Source organism: Nelusetta ayraudi, unplaced genomic scaffold, assembly GCF_046127955.1.
Source record: "Nelusetta ayraudi isolate G7.1 ecotype Tasmania unplaced genomic scaffold, CSIRO-AGI_Nayr_v1 ptg000027l, whole genome shotgun sequence".
Taxonomy (NCBI): domain Eukaryota; kingdom Metazoa; phylum Chordata; class Actinopteri; order Tetraodontiformes; family Monacanthidae; genus Nelusetta; species Nelusetta ayraudi.
Window position 1 is genome coordinate 3,978,431 of NW_027466077.1, and position 21,765 is coordinate 4,000,195.

At 45.8% G+C, this 21,765-nt stretch overlaps 1 protein-coding gene across 1 annotated transcript in view; it reads right to left on the reverse strand.

The window, feature by feature from the left end:
• plxna4 (plexin A4) overlaps window positions 1–21,765 on the reverse strand; it is a 188,572-nt gene that overhangs the window by 10,640 nt on the left and 156,167 nt on the right. Inside the window, exons 16-28 of the mRNA XM_076030189.1 lie at window positions 20,660–20,796; window positions 20,067–20,234; window positions 19,704–19,797; window positions 17,405–17,644; window positions 16,738–16,884; window positions 15,671–15,905; window positions 15,160–15,302; window positions 12,957–13,225; window positions 8,442–8,508; window positions 7,375–7,521; window positions 6,520–6,679; window positions 3,452–3,555; window positions 1,301–1,400 (exon numbers count right to left, since the gene is read on the reverse strand). Of these exons, the coding sequence (XP_075886304.1) occupies window positions 1,301–1,400; window positions 3,452–3,555; window positions 6,520–6,679; window positions 7,375–7,521; window positions 8,442–8,508; window positions 12,957–13,225; window positions 15,160–15,302; window positions 15,671–15,905; window positions 16,738–16,884; window positions 17,405–17,644; window positions 19,704–19,797; window positions 20,067–20,234; window positions 20,660–20,796 (2,011 nt within the window). The remainder of the gene's footprint in view (window positions 1–1,300; window positions 1,401–3,451; window positions 3,556–6,519; window positions 6,680–7,374; window positions 7,522–8,441; window positions 8,509–12,956; window positions 13,226–15,159; window positions 15,303–15,670; window positions 15,906–16,737; window positions 16,885–17,404; window positions 17,645–19,703; window positions 19,798–20,066; window positions 20,235–20,659; window positions 20,797–21,765) is intronic.

Consider the following 21,765-nt stretch of genomic DNA (forward strand, 5'->3'; position numbering starts at 1 on the left):
TGTGCTTCCAAGAAGATGCAAGCAAGTCTAATAGGAGCGAGCAGTGGAGGCTCCACATTCATGGTGCCTAAATGATTTATTCAAGAAGCTCCGAAGCCGAGGGTGATAAAGAATCAGAGGGTACACAGGAGAGATTCTGGTCTGATTCTATTCTGATGCAGCTTCACACAAAGGAGGTGTTAGTTTTACCTCCCCCTCCCAAATCCATCTCCACTACGTTTTCTTTGGTTTTTGACAGAAATATTACATCAAAGACAACTTTCCCCCCTTTCATGCTCCTATTCATGATGGTGTTTTTCTTCCACTTTGCAACTTTTTCTCCTCGTCCACTCTCCCTTTTCTGCTTCCATAATAAATTTGACCTTGACTCTTTCTTCACTATCCGGCCCATTGTGCTCAGGAAGAGGATGACGCTGCGAGAGTGGCACGCCACTCGTGAAGTGTACCAGGCCTCGTGTGTTTGAAGTCAGGCCCCTAAAGAAAGTGTTGAGGGGACATCTTCCCGCCATCATCCCTCCCCTCTTCTGTTGCACCTCGTTCCATCAGCTCTAATTTGGAGGCGCCGACGCAAAGTGAGAGTTTATGGAGATGAGGCCATGCTAATAATGCTGCACCACATTTGATGTGCCTGAAGTGTTTGTGGCCAGCCAGGCCGGCGCTTTGATCAGCCACTAACTCGATGGTTTTTCACAGGTTCAAGGAGACACACGGCAGAGACGCATGATGGAAGAAAAAAAAAAAAAAAACCAAAAAACATGAGGGCACTTTAATCTCAAAGGGCAGAGCAAGGAAATGAAAAAGTCCATTTGCTCCCTTGCTGTGTCTTAAGAAAAAAAAAAAATCTTTTCAAAGACTCTAAATTGGGTTTGGTCTATCTGAGTCTATTAGTTTGGCCACACGAGTTCCAGAAGATGCTTGTCACAAGGTATCCAGGGGTTGCTGAATTTTAACCACTTCCCTTTATTTTCTGTTATTGGACTGAGAAAATGAAACTTTTGTTGTTTTTAAGAGGGTATTGTTGGCGGTTCTATTTCTGCCTGTAACAAAACTCTTCAGTGGATATTACATGATGCTGGTGGCACTGCGGGTTACAAACGGTGTTGTGTGCCTTTCTGTTACGTGGCAACAGAGCTAACACAGCTTTTCTGAGTGAAACTACTGCCAGAATGTTAAACTTCTTTTGATTTTTATTGTTTTTAATTTCAACAAATAGCCATGTTACAAGTGTAATAAGCACCTGAAGCTCCCATCGTTGTGTCTGAAATGACAATTGCACTGAAAGGAGAGGAAGCTCGCTCACCATATTTACTTGCAGAGGTTCGAGAAACGGTCGAGTTGTTGACTGAATTGTAGGCTGTGACTTGCTTGGGGACCAAAGCCATGACTGCATTATCAGGAACCTGAAGAAAGAAAAATGTATACATGCATATGACAGCGAGAAACAACAGCTATTTGAAAGAGACGTTGCATTTTGGACGTGTGCACATTTCCACGAGCAATCAGGAAAGTGGTCGTTGTCACTCCCCATATTCTTCTCCATTTATTCTGCCTTCATGTGGATAAACACAATATCTTATTATATAGATGTGCTCCACTGAGCCCACATATTCATATGGTAGTTGAAGTGTGTGTGTGTGTGTGTGTGTGTGTGGGTGTGTGTGTGGTAGGGCAGAGGGGACGTCCCACAGTCTCTATTCAATAATACACTTCTCTAGGGTTGGATGATGTGTGTGTCTGCGAGTGTGTTAGTGACTGAGTGAAAACTCAACCACTGTGTGTGTGTGTGAGTGTGTGTGTGTGTGCGCGCGCGCGTCTGTGTGTTCAAAATTGTTGCCTACGAATGAGTCAATTGTGCCGTCCTTCGTTCCTCACAAACCAGGCAGAATTCAATTAACAAACACCCTGATGGAAACACACATACACACACATACACACACACCCACACACACACACACACTCACTCACCCACACCAGGACCCCCACTCTGCATAATCTGGATACCCATGCTGCAGGCTGCGGCAGGGTTAATTGAAGTGATCTCTATCATATTGTGGCTGGATTGGAAGGGGAATAAGTACCAAGGGCCTTTTTTGCATGGATTTGTGTGTGTGCGTGTGTGTAAGCCAGGGTGCTATTAAGATTGTATCATTATTTCACCCAGTCACTCAATCTGCTACTTATGCATAATACGTTTATATTATTGTAAGCAGGAGGCCCCATAGGGCAGATTGTGCGTATTCTTTTGTGCGGAGCCTCCACCTCCTCCTCCACCCCCCCCCCCAACTCTCCAACACCCTCAAGCGTGCCGCCTGATCACTGCTCTTACATGTTGAAAGAACATGAAACGAGCCAAAACACAATGGTACATAATGAAAGGGAGGAGTGGCATTTGGTGTGGGGAAATAACATTTGCAGTGGAGGATTAAGCGGGAGTCGCAGAGCGCCGTCTCCTGAAAGAGGAACAGCCGAGATATTTTCCTCATTACGGCGGCTGGGAAGATCTGATACGGCAAATGCCAAATTGATGTGATTTTTTTTTGTTTAACTTTTATTTATTTTTTTCCCGTCCCTGAAAGGGGAATCAAACTTCTACCGAGTTTGTGATTTAACTGTCACTCTGTAACCGCCGTAGAGCGAGTTTACGGGCTTTGACTGGTGACAGATCAAACCAGATTAGTTTATAGAGCATCGCATGATTCTATTGAGCGCATCTGGCCACTGCGGAGCCACAAACAGGAAACAGAATATTTAGGTAACATGTCTGTAAAGCGTCCTCTTCATATGGCAGCCATTCTGGATTTACATTGATCGAAACAACGCGTCAGTAAATTGGATTATTACAGCGATAAGATCCCTTAAAAAACTGGCTTGTGCATTAAACTTTTTTTAACAACATAAAAGTGAATTTATTTCTAGTGACATAAACGGAAGCGTCACTGACGTTTGAATGTTTGCAACGGTCAATTTTGAGAAGATGGATTTTTTTCATAAAGGGTCTCTTGAGGTCTCTCAATCTCCGGCTCCTAGGAAAGAAAGAACTACTTGCCGCTGCTGTTATCTTATCTCCCATTTGAACTGGCTTGCTAATCTATCTCACTTCCACCTCACAGCCCACACCTGTTGACACTCGCTGACACTGACATTTCATTTAGAAACCAATCAAACCGCACTAGGAAGGAGGTATTGGCTGCTGGCTGAGCTCTTCAACATTGTGGCAGTGACACAAAAACGAGCCCGTCTTTGCAGCTCAGCAGTGCCTTTGCAGACTACACATAGTGAAAATGCGTATTAATTCTAGAGCACAATGGATTAGTTTTGTGTGCTTGTGATGTTGCGTGTTGCACACTCCTGAAGTGACAAAATATCACTCCATGCCTAAACTGGACTCTTGAATACCCTCGTTTGATTTCACATTCCCTTTAGTGGCCCCAATGTACAGGTGTGGTTGTACCTGATAGTGGAACAACATGTTCAGCCTCTTCCAGTCTCCTTCGATCTTCGTGGTGATGTCCTCGTCCTGCAGGATCATGCGCTGTCCTCGACCCTGACGCCACTCTGCAACGAGCAAACGGGAAGATTAGAAACCAAAGTATAAAATATGACTTGCAAGGAAATTCAGCATTTGTGCATTTTGACGTTCATTTCTTGGGATAAACCTCAAAGTCCAAAGAGACGGTTGAACAGAAAACCCTCACAGAGACAAACGCGTGATGAGGAAGAACAGGTCAAAAAGTTACAACAGAGTTCAGCTGCATCTCTTCAGTGGTTCGACGCTTCTTTTCACTTGCTTTTTCACTCCAGTGAATGCATCCCAACCAAGTCACGCCCACACTACACAGACTCCCACGTTGTGCAACCTTAGCATAGAAGAAACAAAACAAACGACGACGCTGGAGGCTCCTCACAAAGTTACATTATCATCAGGGAAAAAGGGAAAGCCATCTTGTAAAGAAACAAGCAGAGGTGGATTCCCCTGTTGTCTTCTGCAGATATCACAGGCTTTATGAATTTCTATTAGTGTGTCTGTGCCTCCTTGCTATTCATCCCACTTGCATCGACCGCTGTCATCTCTTTGTCCAATCACAATAGGGAAAACAAAGCGGCAATCTATGTGCTGCACGATGAGGCCCGTCTTTGGGGGGCTGGCCGGGATTGTGTTTGCGTCTTAAGAATCTGCAGGATATAGAAATTCCAGTTCCGTTGTTTTGGGGTTTTTGTCCCCCCCCCCCCCCTCCCTCTATACAGTACATCTTCCCATAAAGATGCAAATGAGCGCCTGTCTCCTCCAGTCGAGGCTCAGTGAACAAAATGAAGAAATGAGGAGCAGAATAAATAAAAGAATAAACTCCACGAAATCCGGCGGTCACTACTCAGCAGGAAGAGAACGTCCGTGTCGAGCTGCACACACACACACACACACACACACACACACACACACACACACACACACACACACACACACACCCAGCTGCAAAAGATAAGAGCTTTTGGGAGTGTTTGGAGGATGGCGGGGATGAGGAGGGCTGAAGGTGACTCGCTGGCGAGACGTGTGACACACATTTCCTATCGGCGACATGGGACACACACAGGCACACACAGGGCCGAGTGTCTTTTGTTCTTTAGGCTTCCGCCTCTTTGGAATCCCTGCAGGGGATTGTAGATTGAAGTGGAGGTGAATTAAAAACAATATCTGGGAAAGCGGCACTCGAGGACAATCTGTCCCAGGACAGGCCTGCTACAATCCCATTACCCTTATCAGCCGTTATAATCAGTGCGCTTGGGTGAGTGTGTGTGTGTGTGTGTGTGTGTGTGTGTGTGTGTGTGTGTGTGTGTGTGTGTGTGTTTGGGAGGCAGTGTGAGAAAATAAGAATAACTAATTTAAAAATAAATGAATACATACATAAAAATATCCCATTTTCAACAGTCAGACCTTGTGTTTGTTCATAATCAGCCTATTTGTTTCCATGCAGGGCAGGTTAACTTCTAAGGAGGCAGCCATGTTTCACACCAGCATATCTGCAGAATATCTCCAGGGATCCAACTGGTCTCAGAACAGCCATCAGTTATGAAGTGACTTCTTGTTTCCAGACAGACTCGCAAGTCGTTGCTTTCTGCAGAAAGGTATTTCAGCCAACGCTTTATGATCTTCTTGTTTGACACGTCCTTACTGAAGTATGCATTGTATACTTAAGCACGTTCTCTCATTAGACTAGCGAGAGAACGTGATTTTAAGTTTATTATTATAAATAAAACAAACTAGATGTAGTTTGCAGCATGCTTTCTTACTAGCTGCGGCTGAACGTGCCTCAGTGTGCCTTTAAAAGCCCGGCTCCTCTGCAGCATTATCACTTCCAAGACAATGATGTCAAAAAGACAGAACGGATATTTTGGGCAGCACACATGCAGCAAACATGACACTGATATATTCAATCCCACACGCTCTCTGGTGAGCCTGCACTCACTCATTCTCCATCACAGCCACAGACGCAGAGAGCGAGGGAGAGAGAGAGCGCGAGGGAGAGAGAGTGACCGGCAAACGCTCGCACAATTTCCAATTCCCTTTTGTAATGAAACAATAATAGAACAACGCGTCCCGCCCCAGAGGGGGAGCAACAAACAATTTTATCCAGAAATGTTGTCAAAAGGCTAAACCAATCTATTCACTTAGCCATCACACTGGCACGTCCCCTCTGGTGTGCACTCAGCCCGTCTTAGATCAGGGGTTGGTTATAAATATGCTATTACCAACATGCGGCTGGGGCTCCGAAAATCCATCTGGTGATATTAAACCGTACAAAAAACAGCGCAACACGAGATGGCACACAGGTAGCGAAAGCCAAACAATCGCAGATAATACTGTCACGCTGCAGAGCGCGCACATCTGTGTACATGTACTGCGAACACACACACACACACACACACACGTGCGCGGGCACGCTAAACACCCCCCGATCCCGTCTTGCAGAGAGAGTCTGTTATTAAGCCTTTGAGAGGGCTCTTCAAGTAATTTAGAAACATATGAAACCCGGGGTTAGGTGCAATTGAAACAGGGTAGAATTACAGCTCAACAACACACTGAAAGTGGAGGAAAAAAGGGGTGGAAACAAAATGATCTTGCAGGACGGAGATCTCACGACTGACTGACTGACTGATCAAACACATTTGGCTCAGATGTCTGTCGCCAAGTGATCGATGAGGGGGGGTTGAGAAGTTGAGAGACCAATCAAAGACATTTGACTGAGAGAGCCAGGAAATCAAGTCTCCCCCAGAGGTTGGGGGGGGGGATAGAGCTTCTTTCCTATCAGTACGAGGACTTTTTACTTCACAGGAGGCTGTGAAAGAGGTGGAGGAGCCTTCAAGAGCCAATCAATGACTGTGCAGTCTGGTTGTCTCCCAACACTGATGAGGAGCAGGGGATAAATAATATTGCTCATCAATTATAATCACAAGCTTTAGATGTGCATCCACTGACTGTTGGCATTGTGTACAGTTTCATATCAAACAGGAAGTGGTCCGTACCCAGGTCCATGTCGGAGGCTTTGAGGCGATGGGAGTGAGGGACGTTCTTGTAGATGGCGTCTAAGATTTTCTCCTTGACTTGGCTGATGGTATCACAGTTGAGCACCTTCACCTGGATCTCTGGGCTTTTCTCATTCTCCGGATGGATGCAGTTTACCACCTGTGGCACACGTGAGCACACACACACACACACACACACAAGGCTGTCAATGTGCTGTAAAAGACACCTCATTTGAGTTGTGAGGAAATAACTTCTCACTGTTGCGCCAATTTGCAACTGTGACTGCTAGCTTTCAAGGTTAATCATGTCGCTGATGATGATGGTATATTGTGTTCTATTATGAAGCTACCCTAAGTGATGAATGCACTGTGCACACGTTTCCTAATGGAACTGCAATATTATTCTATATTTCAAGGTCACATGATATTTTTATGATGTTTCCTTTATTTCTTTATAGATTTTCATGGAAAAAAAAGACAGATTGCAAGTTTTTCGAGGTCTAAACAAAAAATGTCTGGAGAGAGAATGACTGACAGACTTTAATGATCAGGTTCCAAACAGAGAAACTTCGGTACTGCCAACTTACAAAGTAAAAAAAAAACTGATTCTAAAATGTCTTTTCTGTCTCTGCATTCGGAAGCCCCGCTCCCTTGCTTGACAGCTCCTGTCGGAACAGGGAGTGAGGTCGCCAGTCCCCTGCCCTCGTGCATGTCAAGCGAGGCAGTGACAACTTTATGGCAAGTTTGTCTGGGGAAGCAATAACCCAGAAACACCTCTTGCTTCCTGCAGTCACTGGGAGCTCATGAGGTATCCCTCGCTCAGCCCTGGGACACATACACAGGTGATCCCCTCACCAGCGTCTTGTAGTCAATCTGTTGTCTGATGAGCTTGTCCTCGCTCAGCGAATAGCGTGCCTCTCCTGTGATGGAGTCAATGGGGCCTTTCTCCATCTGCTGCTTGATGGCACAGAAGAGGGAGAAGAGTGGCTCGCCCGCACACTCCTGGAATGAGATTCGGGGAGAGAGAGAGAGAGAGCGAGAGAGAGAGAGAGAGGGAGCGAGAGAGAGAGAGAGAGAGAGAGAGAGAGAGAGAGAGAGAGCGAGAGAGAGAGAGAGAGGGAGCGAGAGAGAGAGAGGGAGCGAGAGAGAGAGAGAGAGAGAGAGAGAGAGAGAGAGGAACAGAGGAAAAGAGATGCTCAGAAGGACAAAGAAAACTTTGAAGTCAGTGCCAGGTAACTTTAATGCAGCACATTAGCATTTGTCCACTAGGGAAGATTAAGGGGTGACATTTACTGTTTGCTTAATTTGGCCCAGACCAAAGGGTAAAAATGAAACATTACCGCATTACTTTCAGTGGTTTAAGTTCCATGTTACAGCCTTTGGAAGTGATAAAAAAAAATACAAACTGCATCATCTCACAAAATGCACTTGGCTGTAATAAAGCCAAAGATTGTGACAGAGATCTGATGGATAAAAACAGAGTGGAAGAATTCCACACAAGTCAAACTTTTTAAAGTCACCTTCCCGTCGCTCTTAAAAACAGAGCTGTTTATCAAACAGAGAAGGGCGGCCGTTCGTCATTGTTTTATTCCTGTCTCAGATGCAGTCAAGAGATGAATAAAGAGCGGAGAGCATTTCTGTCCACCCTCTTGGGTAGAGGGCTGGTACATTTGGCCCGTGGTGAACACTGTTACCCCGTGGGGTAAGAAAATTAATTGTCTGATAAATCTTGAGGCAATTACAGCAGGGGGGGGGATAAATTTAATGTAGACATGTCAGAAACAGCAATGAAGTGACAGTAAGTTGTTAATCATGCAGAACCAGAACAAACCATCTTCATCATTTAGGGTCATTTTCACCAGGACTTTTAACATTAAATTATAGATGACGACAAAAAAAAACAATGTTGCTTGTAAAGTTACCTTCAAGAACTTGTAGAGGAGGAACGTAAACCAGTTGGTCAGCATTTTCTCTGCCACAGACTCAGTCCTGCAAACGCAGACACACACGCACAATCAATGCATGATCCCCGCTGCTCATATTGTCCTCATGAATATTCAACACGACATCAGATATTCTGGAAAAAAAAAAGAGGATAAAAAAGAGACGACCATCGCTAATGAACAGCTTTCGTTGTACAAACGGAAGCGCAGAGACGTGGAAAGCTGCGTGGCGGCCCTTTCAGACAGCTTTTATGCTCAGGCACGCCGAGGGCAGCTAGTCTGCGGCGGCGGGGATTTTAATATGAGGCAAAGCAATTAAAAGCCTTCATTTGATCCCGGCGGATTGATGTCGTTAGGGGGTCGGGGCGGCTCCGCAATAACACTGGCCTCATTATCAAGCGCTCCCTCACCCATTCACCGGACCAACACTCGATCTGCGCACAATAGAAGGCAAATGAATACATCTCCCCTTTTTCTCCGCCGTCCAGCCTCGCCCGGCGTGCGTGCACGCTCCGTTGGCGTGGCAAAATGGCGCACGTTTGTGTGTGCGTGAGTACACGCGTTGAGCACGGGCCAACAGTGTGAATGAAGCTGCTGTGAATGGCTGATATGCATATATAACGACAGCAGTTGTGGCATCAGAGGGACGGAAAGGGGAGAGGGGAGGATCAGATTTCCTTTGACAGCGACCTTCTTGAACCAGCAGCAGGGGTGTGTGGGTAATCTGTCAGACCACCTCACACACACACACACACACACACACACACACACACACACACACACGTCCCTTCTGCTCTCGGTGAACATCTACCACAGGCATCAATATTTTAGGATTAGTGCCCATTGTGCATGTTTGTGTGTGTGTGTGTGTGTGTGTGTGTGTGTGTGTGTGTGTGTGTGTGTGTGTGTGTGTGTGTGTGTGTGTGTGCGCGTGTTGGGTTATTTGTGTGGCTTTCGTCGGCCATCTGCAGCCCTCCCACCTTCCGCTATTCACACAGCCTCTTTTTAGAAGTTCCACACTGAGGCACGGCTAGTGCGGTGTGGTCCGCTGTGCCAGAGGGTCGGCCTGGTACCCCCCACCGACACTGGCACAACACCTAGGGGGGGGATTAACTTCCTGCCTCTGGCTGTGGCCACACTTTCATTCAGACACCCCCCCCTCCCTCTCCCCATGCACAGATCCCGGGGTCAACAAGGTCACGTTTCATCTTTTCTTTCATGTGTCCTTGCTGTCTTCCGGCCGTCCCTCCCTCTGGCTCGGTGCATTCTGGATCCTGTAATCGTATGCACTTCCAAATCCTCTCCCATTTCCACAAATGTAACCCATCTATCAAAGGGATGAAAGGAGCACGTCGAGAGGAGGAGGTGAAAGTGAATGAGCGAAAGGGAAAATAAAGGAAAGAATAAGACTAAATAGCTTGGCAGTGTCTCCCCTTTGCCTTTCTTTCCTTTATCTTCCCCTTTTTCTTCACTCGTTCCTGACATACACCAACGTTTTGTGATTGTGTGTGTGTGTGTGTGTGTGTGTGTGTGTGTGTGTGTGTAAGTGGAAAAGTGCTCGGCTGATTTAAAGCTAGCATGCGAAAAGCGCAAATTAATCCCTCTGCGTATGTATTCAGACATTACCATGTGTGCTGACTAGTGTTTATTGTGTGTGCGCGCGTGTGTGTGTGTGTGTCTAAGCGTGAACCTTCCTGGCAGAGGCTGCCGGCCCAGCAGCATTAAGAAGTCTTGGCACGACAACACCACTTTGCTTACGCTTGTTCCCCATCACAGCGGCGTCTATAGGGAGCAGGGATAAAAATGGCAGTGCGCTACAGGATCTAACGTTTGCATTCGGCGTTACAACTTCCAAACGCTCACCTCCAATACTTGACCGCCGCCGCTGCCGCGAACCTTTGCAAGCCCCATGTTTGGGTTAATGCAATAAAATGTGCCACGGCGTGTTGGCACGGTGGCACTTGGCTGCTTGGCAGCTGGTCAGAGGGGCAGCGGGCTTTGAGAATGATGGAGGACAGCGGCGAGCTGGCACCTCCCCCGACTGCCAAGGCAGCGTTGACGGGGAAACCGTGCTGCACCACACATCTAACAACTTATCTCCTGCCAGACGCATATGGCGGGCCTGTATGTATGTGACCATACAATCGAAATGTAGGTTCACACGATGTGCACTGATTGGGTGCCAATTTTGGGCCAAAGCGTCGTTGCGAATAATGCAATAAATCATACGACTGTCTGAATACCAGCGAAAGACTCCTATAATGACGCATCAGCTGCCAGTCAAATAAACGGGTGGGCCACAAAATGCCAGTGAATGCAGGTGGGCGAGGAAAGGTGACGCAGGAGAGTTGTGCAAAAAATAAAAGCAACAGAGGGAAGAGGGGAGTCGAGGGAGGAGACTGCAACAAGGAATGCGACAGATGGTTCTGGAAGGCTCTCGTTGCTTAGCTTGCCCGGTGCTTGTGCTTCAGCACAGGTTGAGATAGGACAGATGGAAGGATGTGCACAAGTGTGTGGGGAGGGAGGAAAAAAAAAATAGACACACGCGTGCGCGCGCGCACGCGCACGCGCACACACACACACATGCATGCACAGATTTCTTGGAAGCGGAGGCAGTGTGTAGCCAAGCTCAGACGCTCTGCCAGCAACACCCTGCTCACGCACTTTAAGCATTGATTTAGCAATCAAGGGAGGGGAAGAAAGGAGGGGTGGGGTGTTAGGACAGAAGAGCGCGGAATATAGATTGAGAGAGCGACCACGGACGGAGAGAAAGAGATGGAAGTGGTGTGATACAGGGGGAGGCAGGAGATGTGGAGTGAGCACATAGGCTGAGACACAGCAAAACATGCCGGACGGAGGAAGACAAAGGGGGAGCGCTGCCTCTGTGGGACGGCATTAGACTTTGCCGCTTCAAACTGGTGCCGGTCTGAGCTGGACTATGCAGCACGTCAGAGGAGGAAGCTGGTGAGATCGGTGGCGTTGGCAATCGCACTCGACAAGCTGGATAATCAACCTGGCGTGCGTTTGTTGCAGACATGTGCTCTTCCCCCCCCTCCAGCGCTGGCAAGTGCAAGCCATGTTTTTGACAGCAAGAAACAGGACCTTCCACACTTGCCTCCTCTGTCATTGACGACTGCATTGTTTGTATTGCATCTACTGCCAGTATCAGAAGGCAACTTCCTCTGTCAGGAGCTCCTTTATTCTCTGGCAACAATTAACAATGACACTTTTGTTATTTATCTGCATGAGATATTAGATATAATAGGAAGATTAGAAAAAAAAAAAAAAAGAATTTGGCTTCCCGCATAATAACACCCACTTTCTGTTTCCATTTCTGTAGCAACGCTGGCCTTAAACACAGGCTAGTAATGGTTCTCCATGTTGTGGCTGTTATGAGCTTTAAGCCACAGGCTGAATCAGAATAAGAAGAATGATTAAAATTAGCCGGACAAATTAATTTGCGACATGCCTGTCAAATCATCTGGGGGGTGTCAGACACCGACAGCGGCCGCGAGGCAAAAACAATTCACAACAATGTTTGTGCGTACATGTGACGTGAGATGCACACAGATCACACACAGTGCACTCGGACAGCTGTAAAGAAGCCCGTTTGCTTAAGTAATTATAATCACTGCACTGGGCAAAGCACTGCAGGCAGGAAGTGTAATGATATACGCAGCGGTGCTGAAGTGAGTGTCAATATGGCTGCAACTGGAAATCAGAGGGAGGACTGTCAATACCAGAGCACACGTTTCACATTCGCATGTTCCTTAAAAAAAGAAAAGAAAAAGAAAATCAAAAATTACTTCTTTTTTGGTACAGCTATTTGAAAATTGATTCTCTGCTAATTAATCATAATTAATGGTATAATTGTGTTAACGTCTATGCAGTCTTGTATCTCTCAGGTATTCATCCTTTCAAGGTTACAGAAGTTAATCAAAACACGTGATGGTGAGAAAAATACTCGCCTCCTTGTAATGCAACATTTACTTAACCAGTGTATTATAACCCAATTATGTGTCTAGTCTGTTAATGACCTCCCCAGAAATAATTTTCTTCCAAATGTTTGCTAAAACACAAAAGTTCTGGGAATCAGCGCTTTGTAGACAAGGACATTAATGGCTTTCCCCGGTTTGTGACAAAAACCCCAAGCATGTGTTGGTTCCTCCCTGGGGACTGACTTGTTTTTGTCCCCTTTCAAAGCTGCAGAAGGTCCAACGAAAAGCACCTGATTCAGCAGAAAGCTTAATCCCTAAAAGCATCTTTGAGGCCCACTGTAAACGATGAGCTATTTATGCCGAGCATAATGTCCCAAAGTCTAAAAGTAGAAAAGTTTAATATGTGACTGTTGTGATGTAGCAAAGTGCCCTTGACTTTTTATCAGTACAAAGAAAGGAACAAAAGCTAATGCATCAAAAATGCTCAACATGACTTCAGGCAACTGTGAGACACTGGTACAGGTATGCATGTGTCTATTTTGAGCCCGCTACTCACCTGCGCAGCAGAAGCTTTGGGTGATTCTTGCTCTCAAGGTTGCGGTCTATGAGGTCGGACAGCAGGTGCTTGAGGACATCGGTGGCGTACTCCAGCTTGCTCTGCAGCACCGTCATGATGAGTGAGGCCACGTTGCCGCGGTCCCTCATGGAGAAGCCGCGCTGGGCCTCCAGAGTGCGGATGAAACACAGCAGGTAGACCTTGTTGTTAATGAGCTGGCCGAAGAGCTTCAGCCCTTTCTCCACTTGCTCCTGGCGGTAGCCCGGCACCTGGTGGGACACAAAAGAAACGCTCACTTGACTGAGACCCACTGGAAAGCGAGACAAAGGTGGTGCCTACAAAGAAGTCGCAATCCGGGCTAATTAGCGCCACTTTGCCACATTTAACATATTAAACAGCATTTGCCTATGTGGCCATACATACATTCCAATGAATTCCGCTTATGGCGCCTTTATCAGGTAAAAGCAAAAGCTTTACGTGGCAGAGACAAATGAAAGAGGGTAAGAAAAACAATCGGCGGAGATGAAGAGTTTAAGATCTCTCAGCGTTGTTCCAAGCAGACGGCTGAGAAGAAAGGCGGGAAAACACGGCGCCTCGGGAGGCAGTGTTTACGACTTTGATGGCGCCGTGTGCCACGCTAATGCAAGCAGAAAGGGAGAGCAGTGGAGTGAATTCCCCTCGTCTGAGCTCAGATTGTCCCCGTGTCGTTTACACAAGTCACTTGCCGCACGCGCTTCTTTTCTCCAGAAATAGCGCCTACTGAGACTAGCTTTCTTCTTTTAATCAGTCAAGAGCACTTGTGCCAAGGCAGCATTGCTTTGTACCAAATGCAGCTGACAACCAGCATTAGCTCGGTGCTTTTACCTTTCCCCTCCTTGTAATCTACTGGGAGTTTTTGTAAAGGTACACTACGCGTCTAATTTCGCACCACTTGACAGCATGTGTCCATGTGTGCGCACAGCGCGTGCCCGCTTAATAAAATGCAAAGTGTGAGCGCAGGGTGGAAATTCAGGCACATGCAGGCATCTGGAAAGTGTCTATGTGTGCATGTTTTTCTTCTCTGCAAATAAATTGTGAGTGATTAAAAGAAACAGGCCCCCCAAAAAAGCAACCAGAACACAAATGTGTCACTTAGGGATTCTGGAAAGACAAAAAGTGGCAAAAGGCTCCAGGCATACACAAAATGTCTCTGGGAGGAATGGAATAGTTAAGTGACAGGTCTGGCAGTGGAAATGGAACTCCTGAAAAGAATTGTTTCTATACTGATCACCAGGGAAATGAGAAATAGATAACAGGTGGCGGGAGGGAAACACGAGGTAAAAATATCTGAAAGCAAAAAAGTGGAACTCATGGACCGCAAAGTGAAATTGTGGGTAAAAGAGAAGGAAATGTGATTTTGACTGCCAGGCAAAACCACCTGAGCAGACAGCTGCCAGCATGTTCACAAGCCTTCATGCGCTTTCAATCACACTCGCAGCCCTCAACGTAAAAACCCTTAAAGGGATAATTGACCCAAAGATGACGTGTCAACCATTATCTCCTCGCCTTCTAACCCACTGAACTCAACCGACGCAGTGGTGAGTAGTAAATGGGCCGGCATTTCAACGTTGGCTGTGCTACGCCTTTAAGTTAACGCACGCGCTTTTCAGCTCATTTCCGGTGGCACGTCTCACTCAACAGCCTGCGGTGCCTTCAGTCCTCTGACACATCAATAACAATTAAGTGGCCATCATCGGCTCAGGACGAGCCTCCTCGTACCTCCATTAGGCTTTGATTCCACATTATATCCCTCATACAGTTCAACATTCATACCAATTAAAACATAATTAATATTGCTTATTACTGGGAATTCTCATCAGGGATGGAGTGGCCAACCCTAAGGGCACTGAAATGGGGGTCCATCATTTCAGTAATGGAACAAGACGACCAGCTCAATTAAGGCTGTCTATCAATGTCACCACTGGGGATAAATTACTTGATATATTTTTTTTTTTAACCCCCTTTGCTTTCCTCCCTCTGATTGACTTTTAATTTGTTTTGGTGGTGGAGAGAGAGCGGCATTGTATCTCATCGCGTTTTGAGTTATTAATGAGGCAGCACTGCCCAATTTAAACGCTGCCTTGTTTGTTTTTTTTGTGTGACGTGAACCAACAGTTGCTGCGAAGAGGCACAGAGGCCTCGATGGCTCTAAAGTCCATCCTACCTCTAGATCCCTGAGAACAGGGTGTTCCTCGATGCCTGGGAAGAGCACCCTCATGGTGTAGGTCCTGTAGTCCAAGAAGGGGATCCCAGCTCCATCCAGATCACTGGTCAACTCATGGATGTCTGTCTGCAGCTCTGCAAATGCTGAAGGGTGACACAACAATAGGTTTGATCTATTATAACATGATTATTACAATAAAATGACATCCTATCTGATGAGTTCTTCAGAAATGTCACATTCACACAGGACTTTATTTTTTGGCTTCCTCATCTGCAGATTGATTCTGCAAATGCCATGCCACTGTCACACCCGATAAGCTTCTCCTGACAAAAGTTGACTTTCAGTTCTCCCTGACGAGGTTTCGAGTGACAAGACAAAGGTGGGGACTCTGAATGCACTTGTCAATTACCATAGTAGCAAATAACACATTCAGAAACTTTTGTCCCCTGGTTCGAGCACCACAACAAAAAACTGGAAACTCCTCACAGTGTGCCACCTGCTGACTTCTTACCCTCTTTGCACTCGAGGGCCACTCGTGATTCCAGGTTGTCCATCTGCATCTGGAGCCTCTTCAGCGTCAGGTCGCTCTCGCGCGACTTGCGCTTGTAGGCGATGAGCACGGCCACGATGACCAGGATGAGCAGGGCGCCGGCCACGGCGATGCCGATGATGGCCGTGCTGCTGAGGGGACTGTCAGACGTGATGTGGACCACACCGGGGGAAAACTCGATACCGCCCACACGAGCCTTGATACAAGGGAGAGGAAAAAAAGGAAAAAAAAAATATTACATGTACATAAATGCACACATGGCTTCCCTAAAGTGGAAACAACCATATGTTACCTCCATGAAAACTCTAAACATCAGGCAAATAGCTTCGCATATTAAAGCTATAATCAGAAAAGAAGTATACTTAGATATCACTTTGCTAAAATATTTTTCGGGAAAAACGCTAAATAAATTAACCTTTAGCAACACAAACATGTAAAAATCAATGTTGGAATGTTAAACCTATTTAGCAACACATCCAAATATTTTTAAGGTCTGTAAAACATTTCTTTCTCTCTCTTGGAAATCAGATTTCAGACAGTCCAATCGATCTTGGGTGTGAAATGTGCACACACTTTGGTTTATTTGTGGATCCATTAACTGCTTTACAGTAATGTGTGTATCTCTTCCTGCGACGGCTGGCTCAGGTGCTAACGTCAGTCAAACCATCTCGGTCGCCCCCCCCTGAAGCCCACAAGCGGACTCTTTATTGTGTTTGTCAAGGCCCTAATACTTCTTATTGAAGGCTTATTTGTTTGTCTTCTCGCCTGCATGTGGGCAGTAGCAGGAAACACACGGCCGCGGTGGAAAAAGAGCTGCAGTCTGTTGCCGTGAACATGACGACAGCCAGGGAGGCAACACGAGAAACGTCCATCTGTCTGTCAAACTGTCAATAGATTCCTGGCTCTGTCTGCCTCCTCCGCCACAGCTCCCTCTCTCTCTCTCTCAGTGTGTGCATGTATGTGCGCGTGTCTCTCTCTCTCTCCTTCTCTCAGTCTCTCCCACCGTGGGGATGCGAGGCATCACTCACCAGGACCTTGTGTCGACCCGTCAGGTTAGGTGACTCGCAGAGCAGTTGGGTTTCCGACACAGTCAGCATGCAGGGCTTCTCGCCAATCAGAACGGTGTAGTTCAGCTTCCCGTTGCCACTGACGGTCGGCGGGAGGAAGTTCCGCCCCTTGAGGGAAAAAAAATCCCACAATTAATTGGAAGTCGGAAGGAGTGAGGTTGAACGAGGCGTTTAAATCCAACACTATAACTCGATAACAATTAATTCACACGTAATTGAATATTTTCCAGGAAGTCAGAGGGTAGCCTACAAAGAGGGAATTTTCAAAGCTTTAGCAAAGAAACAAGAGGAAGCAAAAATAATAATTAATACATTAGTTATCAAAAGGAAACCACGTCCTCCATGTTGCAAACTGCTTTAATACAAGGGTCAGAGGTTAAGAGGTTTGAGTTCAAGAGGATTCATTATGCAATTCAATTTCCCAGCGCAATGAATTCAAAATGCCCCAGGCAATGATGTAGTTGGTATTTTAGGCTCAGTTCTTGCACGGCTGTTGATTTAAATAATATTCCAAAAGCTTTGTGGATCTCAGCAGCAAAAGCTCAACAAAAAAAGCAAAGAACAATTTTTGCGTTACTACTATGCCCACAGTCAACAACAACGATGCAGGCCATTTCTTTCCACTTACCTTCAGTATGATGGGCGATCCAGGCTTGAGCTCCAGCACGCCGGACACGCTGAGCGGCTCAAACTCAGGGTTAGGGTAGTAGATGAAGTTGGTGTTGTTGAGGGCCATCAGAGACTGAACGTCATCCAGCTTGAAGCCAAACTCGTCGGGTCTTTCGGGCATCTCCTGATGTCTGGCCAGACTGATGGGCAGCTCGGGCGCCTGGCACAGCATGGACGTCTGACTGATGACCTGACACAGCTAGACGACAACAGAGGCAGACCAGACGGGAGGGATTGACGAGTGAACATGGCTTCCTTGGATCAACTGGAGTGCTTTAAGACAAAATGGAACTAAATGCAAAAAAGATGTCTCACTGAGTTAATCTATACAAACTTTTTGTTTTCTTTACAAACACCTCTATATAAATTCAGAAGACTAGCACGGTTCTTCATCTTCTATGGGATTCGGCTCTCCATAACGCTGAGGCCACTGGGGACCTAATTCAAACTTGAAGATTCTCAATTTCTCAAATTGCAAAGAAGAACCTGTTGGAGCCTCTCCCTCAGAAGAAGGCTACCACACGAGGTGCAGTTGGAGTGTGTGTGTGTGTGTGTGTGTGTGTGTGTGTGTGTGTGTGTGTGTGTGGTTTCATCACAATCAGGCTTTGATGTGTGAAGATTCGGGAGAGGTAACTAGGTCTTCTTACCATTCCTTCATTACCCAGCAGCAAGACAGCACCACGCTCATATTACTTTTTTATCCCCCCTCTTTTTTACTCCTCCTTTCTTCATGCTGTCACTCTTGTGTCTCTGTGCACCTCCACTGCACCGTTACACCTTTCTTTTTAAGTATTTCACCATCTGTTTGTTTTGCCGTCGCCTGTTTTTTTGGTTTTTTAATTTGACATGTTGCGCCATTTAAATGTGCCCCTCCATATTGACTTTGTTCCTGTGTGAGACGGATGCACGAGGACAGATCGTGTCAGATCTGTCAACGCCATGCGCCCTTCAGTATCCGCAATGTCTTGATTCCTGGCCGCGTGTCAGGGCATCCACAAGTCAACCGGCAGAACAGGTCTCATTTACAGACATTTCCGTCTCTTTGGCAGGCATTTCACATTTTCCACAGTGACCTCTGTACCACCGCCTGTCACTCTAATTGGCTCTATGAACATCAAACCTGGCAAATCCTGCCAGGTCCTCAGGACGCCGCTGACATGATATCTTGCACCGATGGCAAGGTGAAGTGAAGAAAGAAGAAGAAATTGCACCAATGTCGTTTATCAAGACTTTGTATCGACGTGGGACTTAACAGATTGCACTGTGTGGGTTGAAAGTCCAATATTATACCTATTTTCGGATCGTTATCTTCCGTTCAGGACTCCAGCGGAGCAGCTTCACTCCATTAATTGTCCAAAAACCGCTATAGATTTCCAGGAAGACAGCATAGTGTATTTGGCCCTCTGTTTGCAGCTCCCAGCCTAAAATCTAGGATTTTAGCAGGGCAATCACTTGCCGTATCGATCGCAGTCAGACATCACAATCAAGACATATCTCATTAAAAGAAAAGTGGAGCGAGGGGACAAAAGGAGTAGAGGATGTACCTTCTCGCAGTTCTGAAACAAAAAGTGAATTTTGCATAAAACAGAACCTTGCAGGCAGTAACGGCCCATCTAGACACGTGTGAGTGCAGATGTTAAACGCGGTGAAGGATCGTGCTCAAATGAACCATGAAGATAGCATTACAGCCTTTTGTTACTTCCCTCCTCTTTCAATCAGATCACAGAGGCTCTTGTGTGGCTTTATCTCTCCTCCTGCGGGTAAAAGGGCGAATTGAGGGGAGGAGGATTTGATAAGGGCTAGTTTCACCGCGCCTGTTTTTTTTAATCCAGTGTCAAAACTTCTCTCACTGATGCAAAAGAGTGAAGAGGGACGACATAATTCTCTACTAACCCATTTATAACCTGTTGATTATGACAACGTCCTCTCTGTGTCCCTGGTTTAACATAAACATAACAAACCCATCTATCCTCTTGATCTGTTGAAATTGGCAGTGAGGTTTTTAGCGATGGTTTAGGAAAGGAGGGGAATTACTTTGACATTTTACCAGAGTGGACTTCCTCTAGGACACGGAGCTGAAAAGTCAAGTTGGGCACTCAGAAATACCAGGGGGTGGAGATGCAAAACGCCAGTGTCTGCATTAATGTAATTCTGCCATTGTGATTGTTACAGCGTCATACATGCATACAAACTACACATTGAGGTACATAAAAAATATTTTTTTAATAAAATCACGTTTCGTTTTTCCGATAACTTACATTGAGTGTTTCGTGGTTGTTGTATTTGGCCCTTATTAGTGGGGTCTGGATGATGTCCAGGTTAGTTCCTGTCACAATCACCGGGGTGTGTCCACTGTGAAGGGGAGAGAGAGAGAGTGAGAGGGAGTGAGAGAGAAGGATTACAACAAGGTCAAAGGGACAGCTCAGGTTGTTTTGACAGATGGTGATATAGTTTACTCGCTGGGGGAGATATTCATGTCTGAGCACGTGCACAGATGAGCAGTGCAAAATCATGATGCTTGGGATTTTTGGGGGGATTTTTTTTTTTTTTAAAGCTTGATCTTTGGCATTAGCTTTAAGAAAAAAAAAACAGACAGAAGAGAATCAGGCCTCAGGCTGTACCTGTAGATGCTCCACTCTGGCTCGATCTTGGTGATGCTGGGATCCTCCACGTACTCAAAGCGCAGATCTTTTTGGAGATGAGCCTTGTCTATGCTCACAGACACAGGCACGTTGCCGTAGCCGTGCAAGGAGGCGTGAGTTCTGCATGTCAGCCACTGGCCTCCCCTCCTACAGCGATGATGGCATACATTAAGTAATTGTATGTACGTTACAGACATCACACTTTGCTGGCTCACTTTTCAGTAATCTTGTCCACAGTTAGAAGCAATTTCCTCCGCTGTTTATCACTGCCACTACCAATTATTAAAAGATTCAAAAACCAATATTAATCTAATATTTTAACAGTTGAGTGCTTGCTTAGTTGGACATGGAGAATATATTGATTGGACATAAATTGTGTATGGATCAATGTTAAGTGGTACTCTGGGGTTTCTCAAAAATCCATGCCGTTTTCAAACACAGGAAGCAACGCATCCTTCCTTGATTGATAGTAGCGTTAAGTGTAAAGCAAACAATGATTGAAAACAGAGCGCAGTTTAATTCAAATACTCGTCTTTTCTGTTGTGTGTCTGTTTTGATCAGTTTCTACTCACCTCAGATAAGTGCAGGGCTGGTCCTTAAACATGACTGACACATTACTACCAGCATCCAGGTGACTGCCAGTGATGTTGACGATGGTTCCACCAGAGACCGGCCCCCTGCTGGGCATCAGTTCCATGATTTTTGGGATCTGGACACATTAAGCACAAGTTGGGGAGTCAGAAGCAAACTAGGAAGTGAACTGAAGCAGGGAAAACCAATGAAAGAGTGAGGTTCCAACAGTGCAAACTTTATTTATATAATCAATGCATTAGTTTGTATGTGTATGCATCTCTTTTAAGTCTTTTATTAAAATGCTTTGTATGTATATATATATGTATATGTATATATATATACACACATAATTTTTCTTAATGAATTTTGAGCCATGGAAAAGTTGAAGTAAATGAAAAATATCCAACCTCTGACTACTAATACAGGACTGCACTAATGTCATTTATAAACAATAGACTATGGTGGAAACCTATTAAATTAGTGGTGCAGCAGCAGCAGCAGCACATGTACTCTGCTGGGAGCCGGACAAGAATTAAACCCTGCTCCACTTCAATTGGTTTTCTTATAATCTCATCTCCATCCTGCTGCGTGGCCCGACATCCTGACCCAGCATCATATAATCCTGTACAGGGAACTTGTCTCCAGATAAACCTTGGCCAGGGTCATTAATGGATAGCAATACAATAAAAAAAAGATACTGCTGCATACAAACAAAAGACATAAAGGCAACAACTACAAATGTATTTTGGAACATTCTCTTATGAATGTGAGCAATGCCCAATAATTTTATGTTAGCAATAAGTATGTATGTGTGCTTTTTAATGTGTTTGCGAACATCCATGACGTTCTCACACTCCCTGCTCTTCACTATGCACCCGTTAGTAATTGCCGTTATGTTGCACCAGTGATACACACGTGACGGCGTTCTTTGAGAACCACCAGTGCCATGTTGGATCACAGCCAGATGCAACAGAGAAACCAACATGTGCATAAAGTATTAACAAGGTAGGTGGGAACACACACAACCTGCCAGCGAGGTGCTAACACACACACAGAGGCTGGCATGTGCAGCCTGAGCAACGCTTTGGCAGAAAGAAATAAGGCA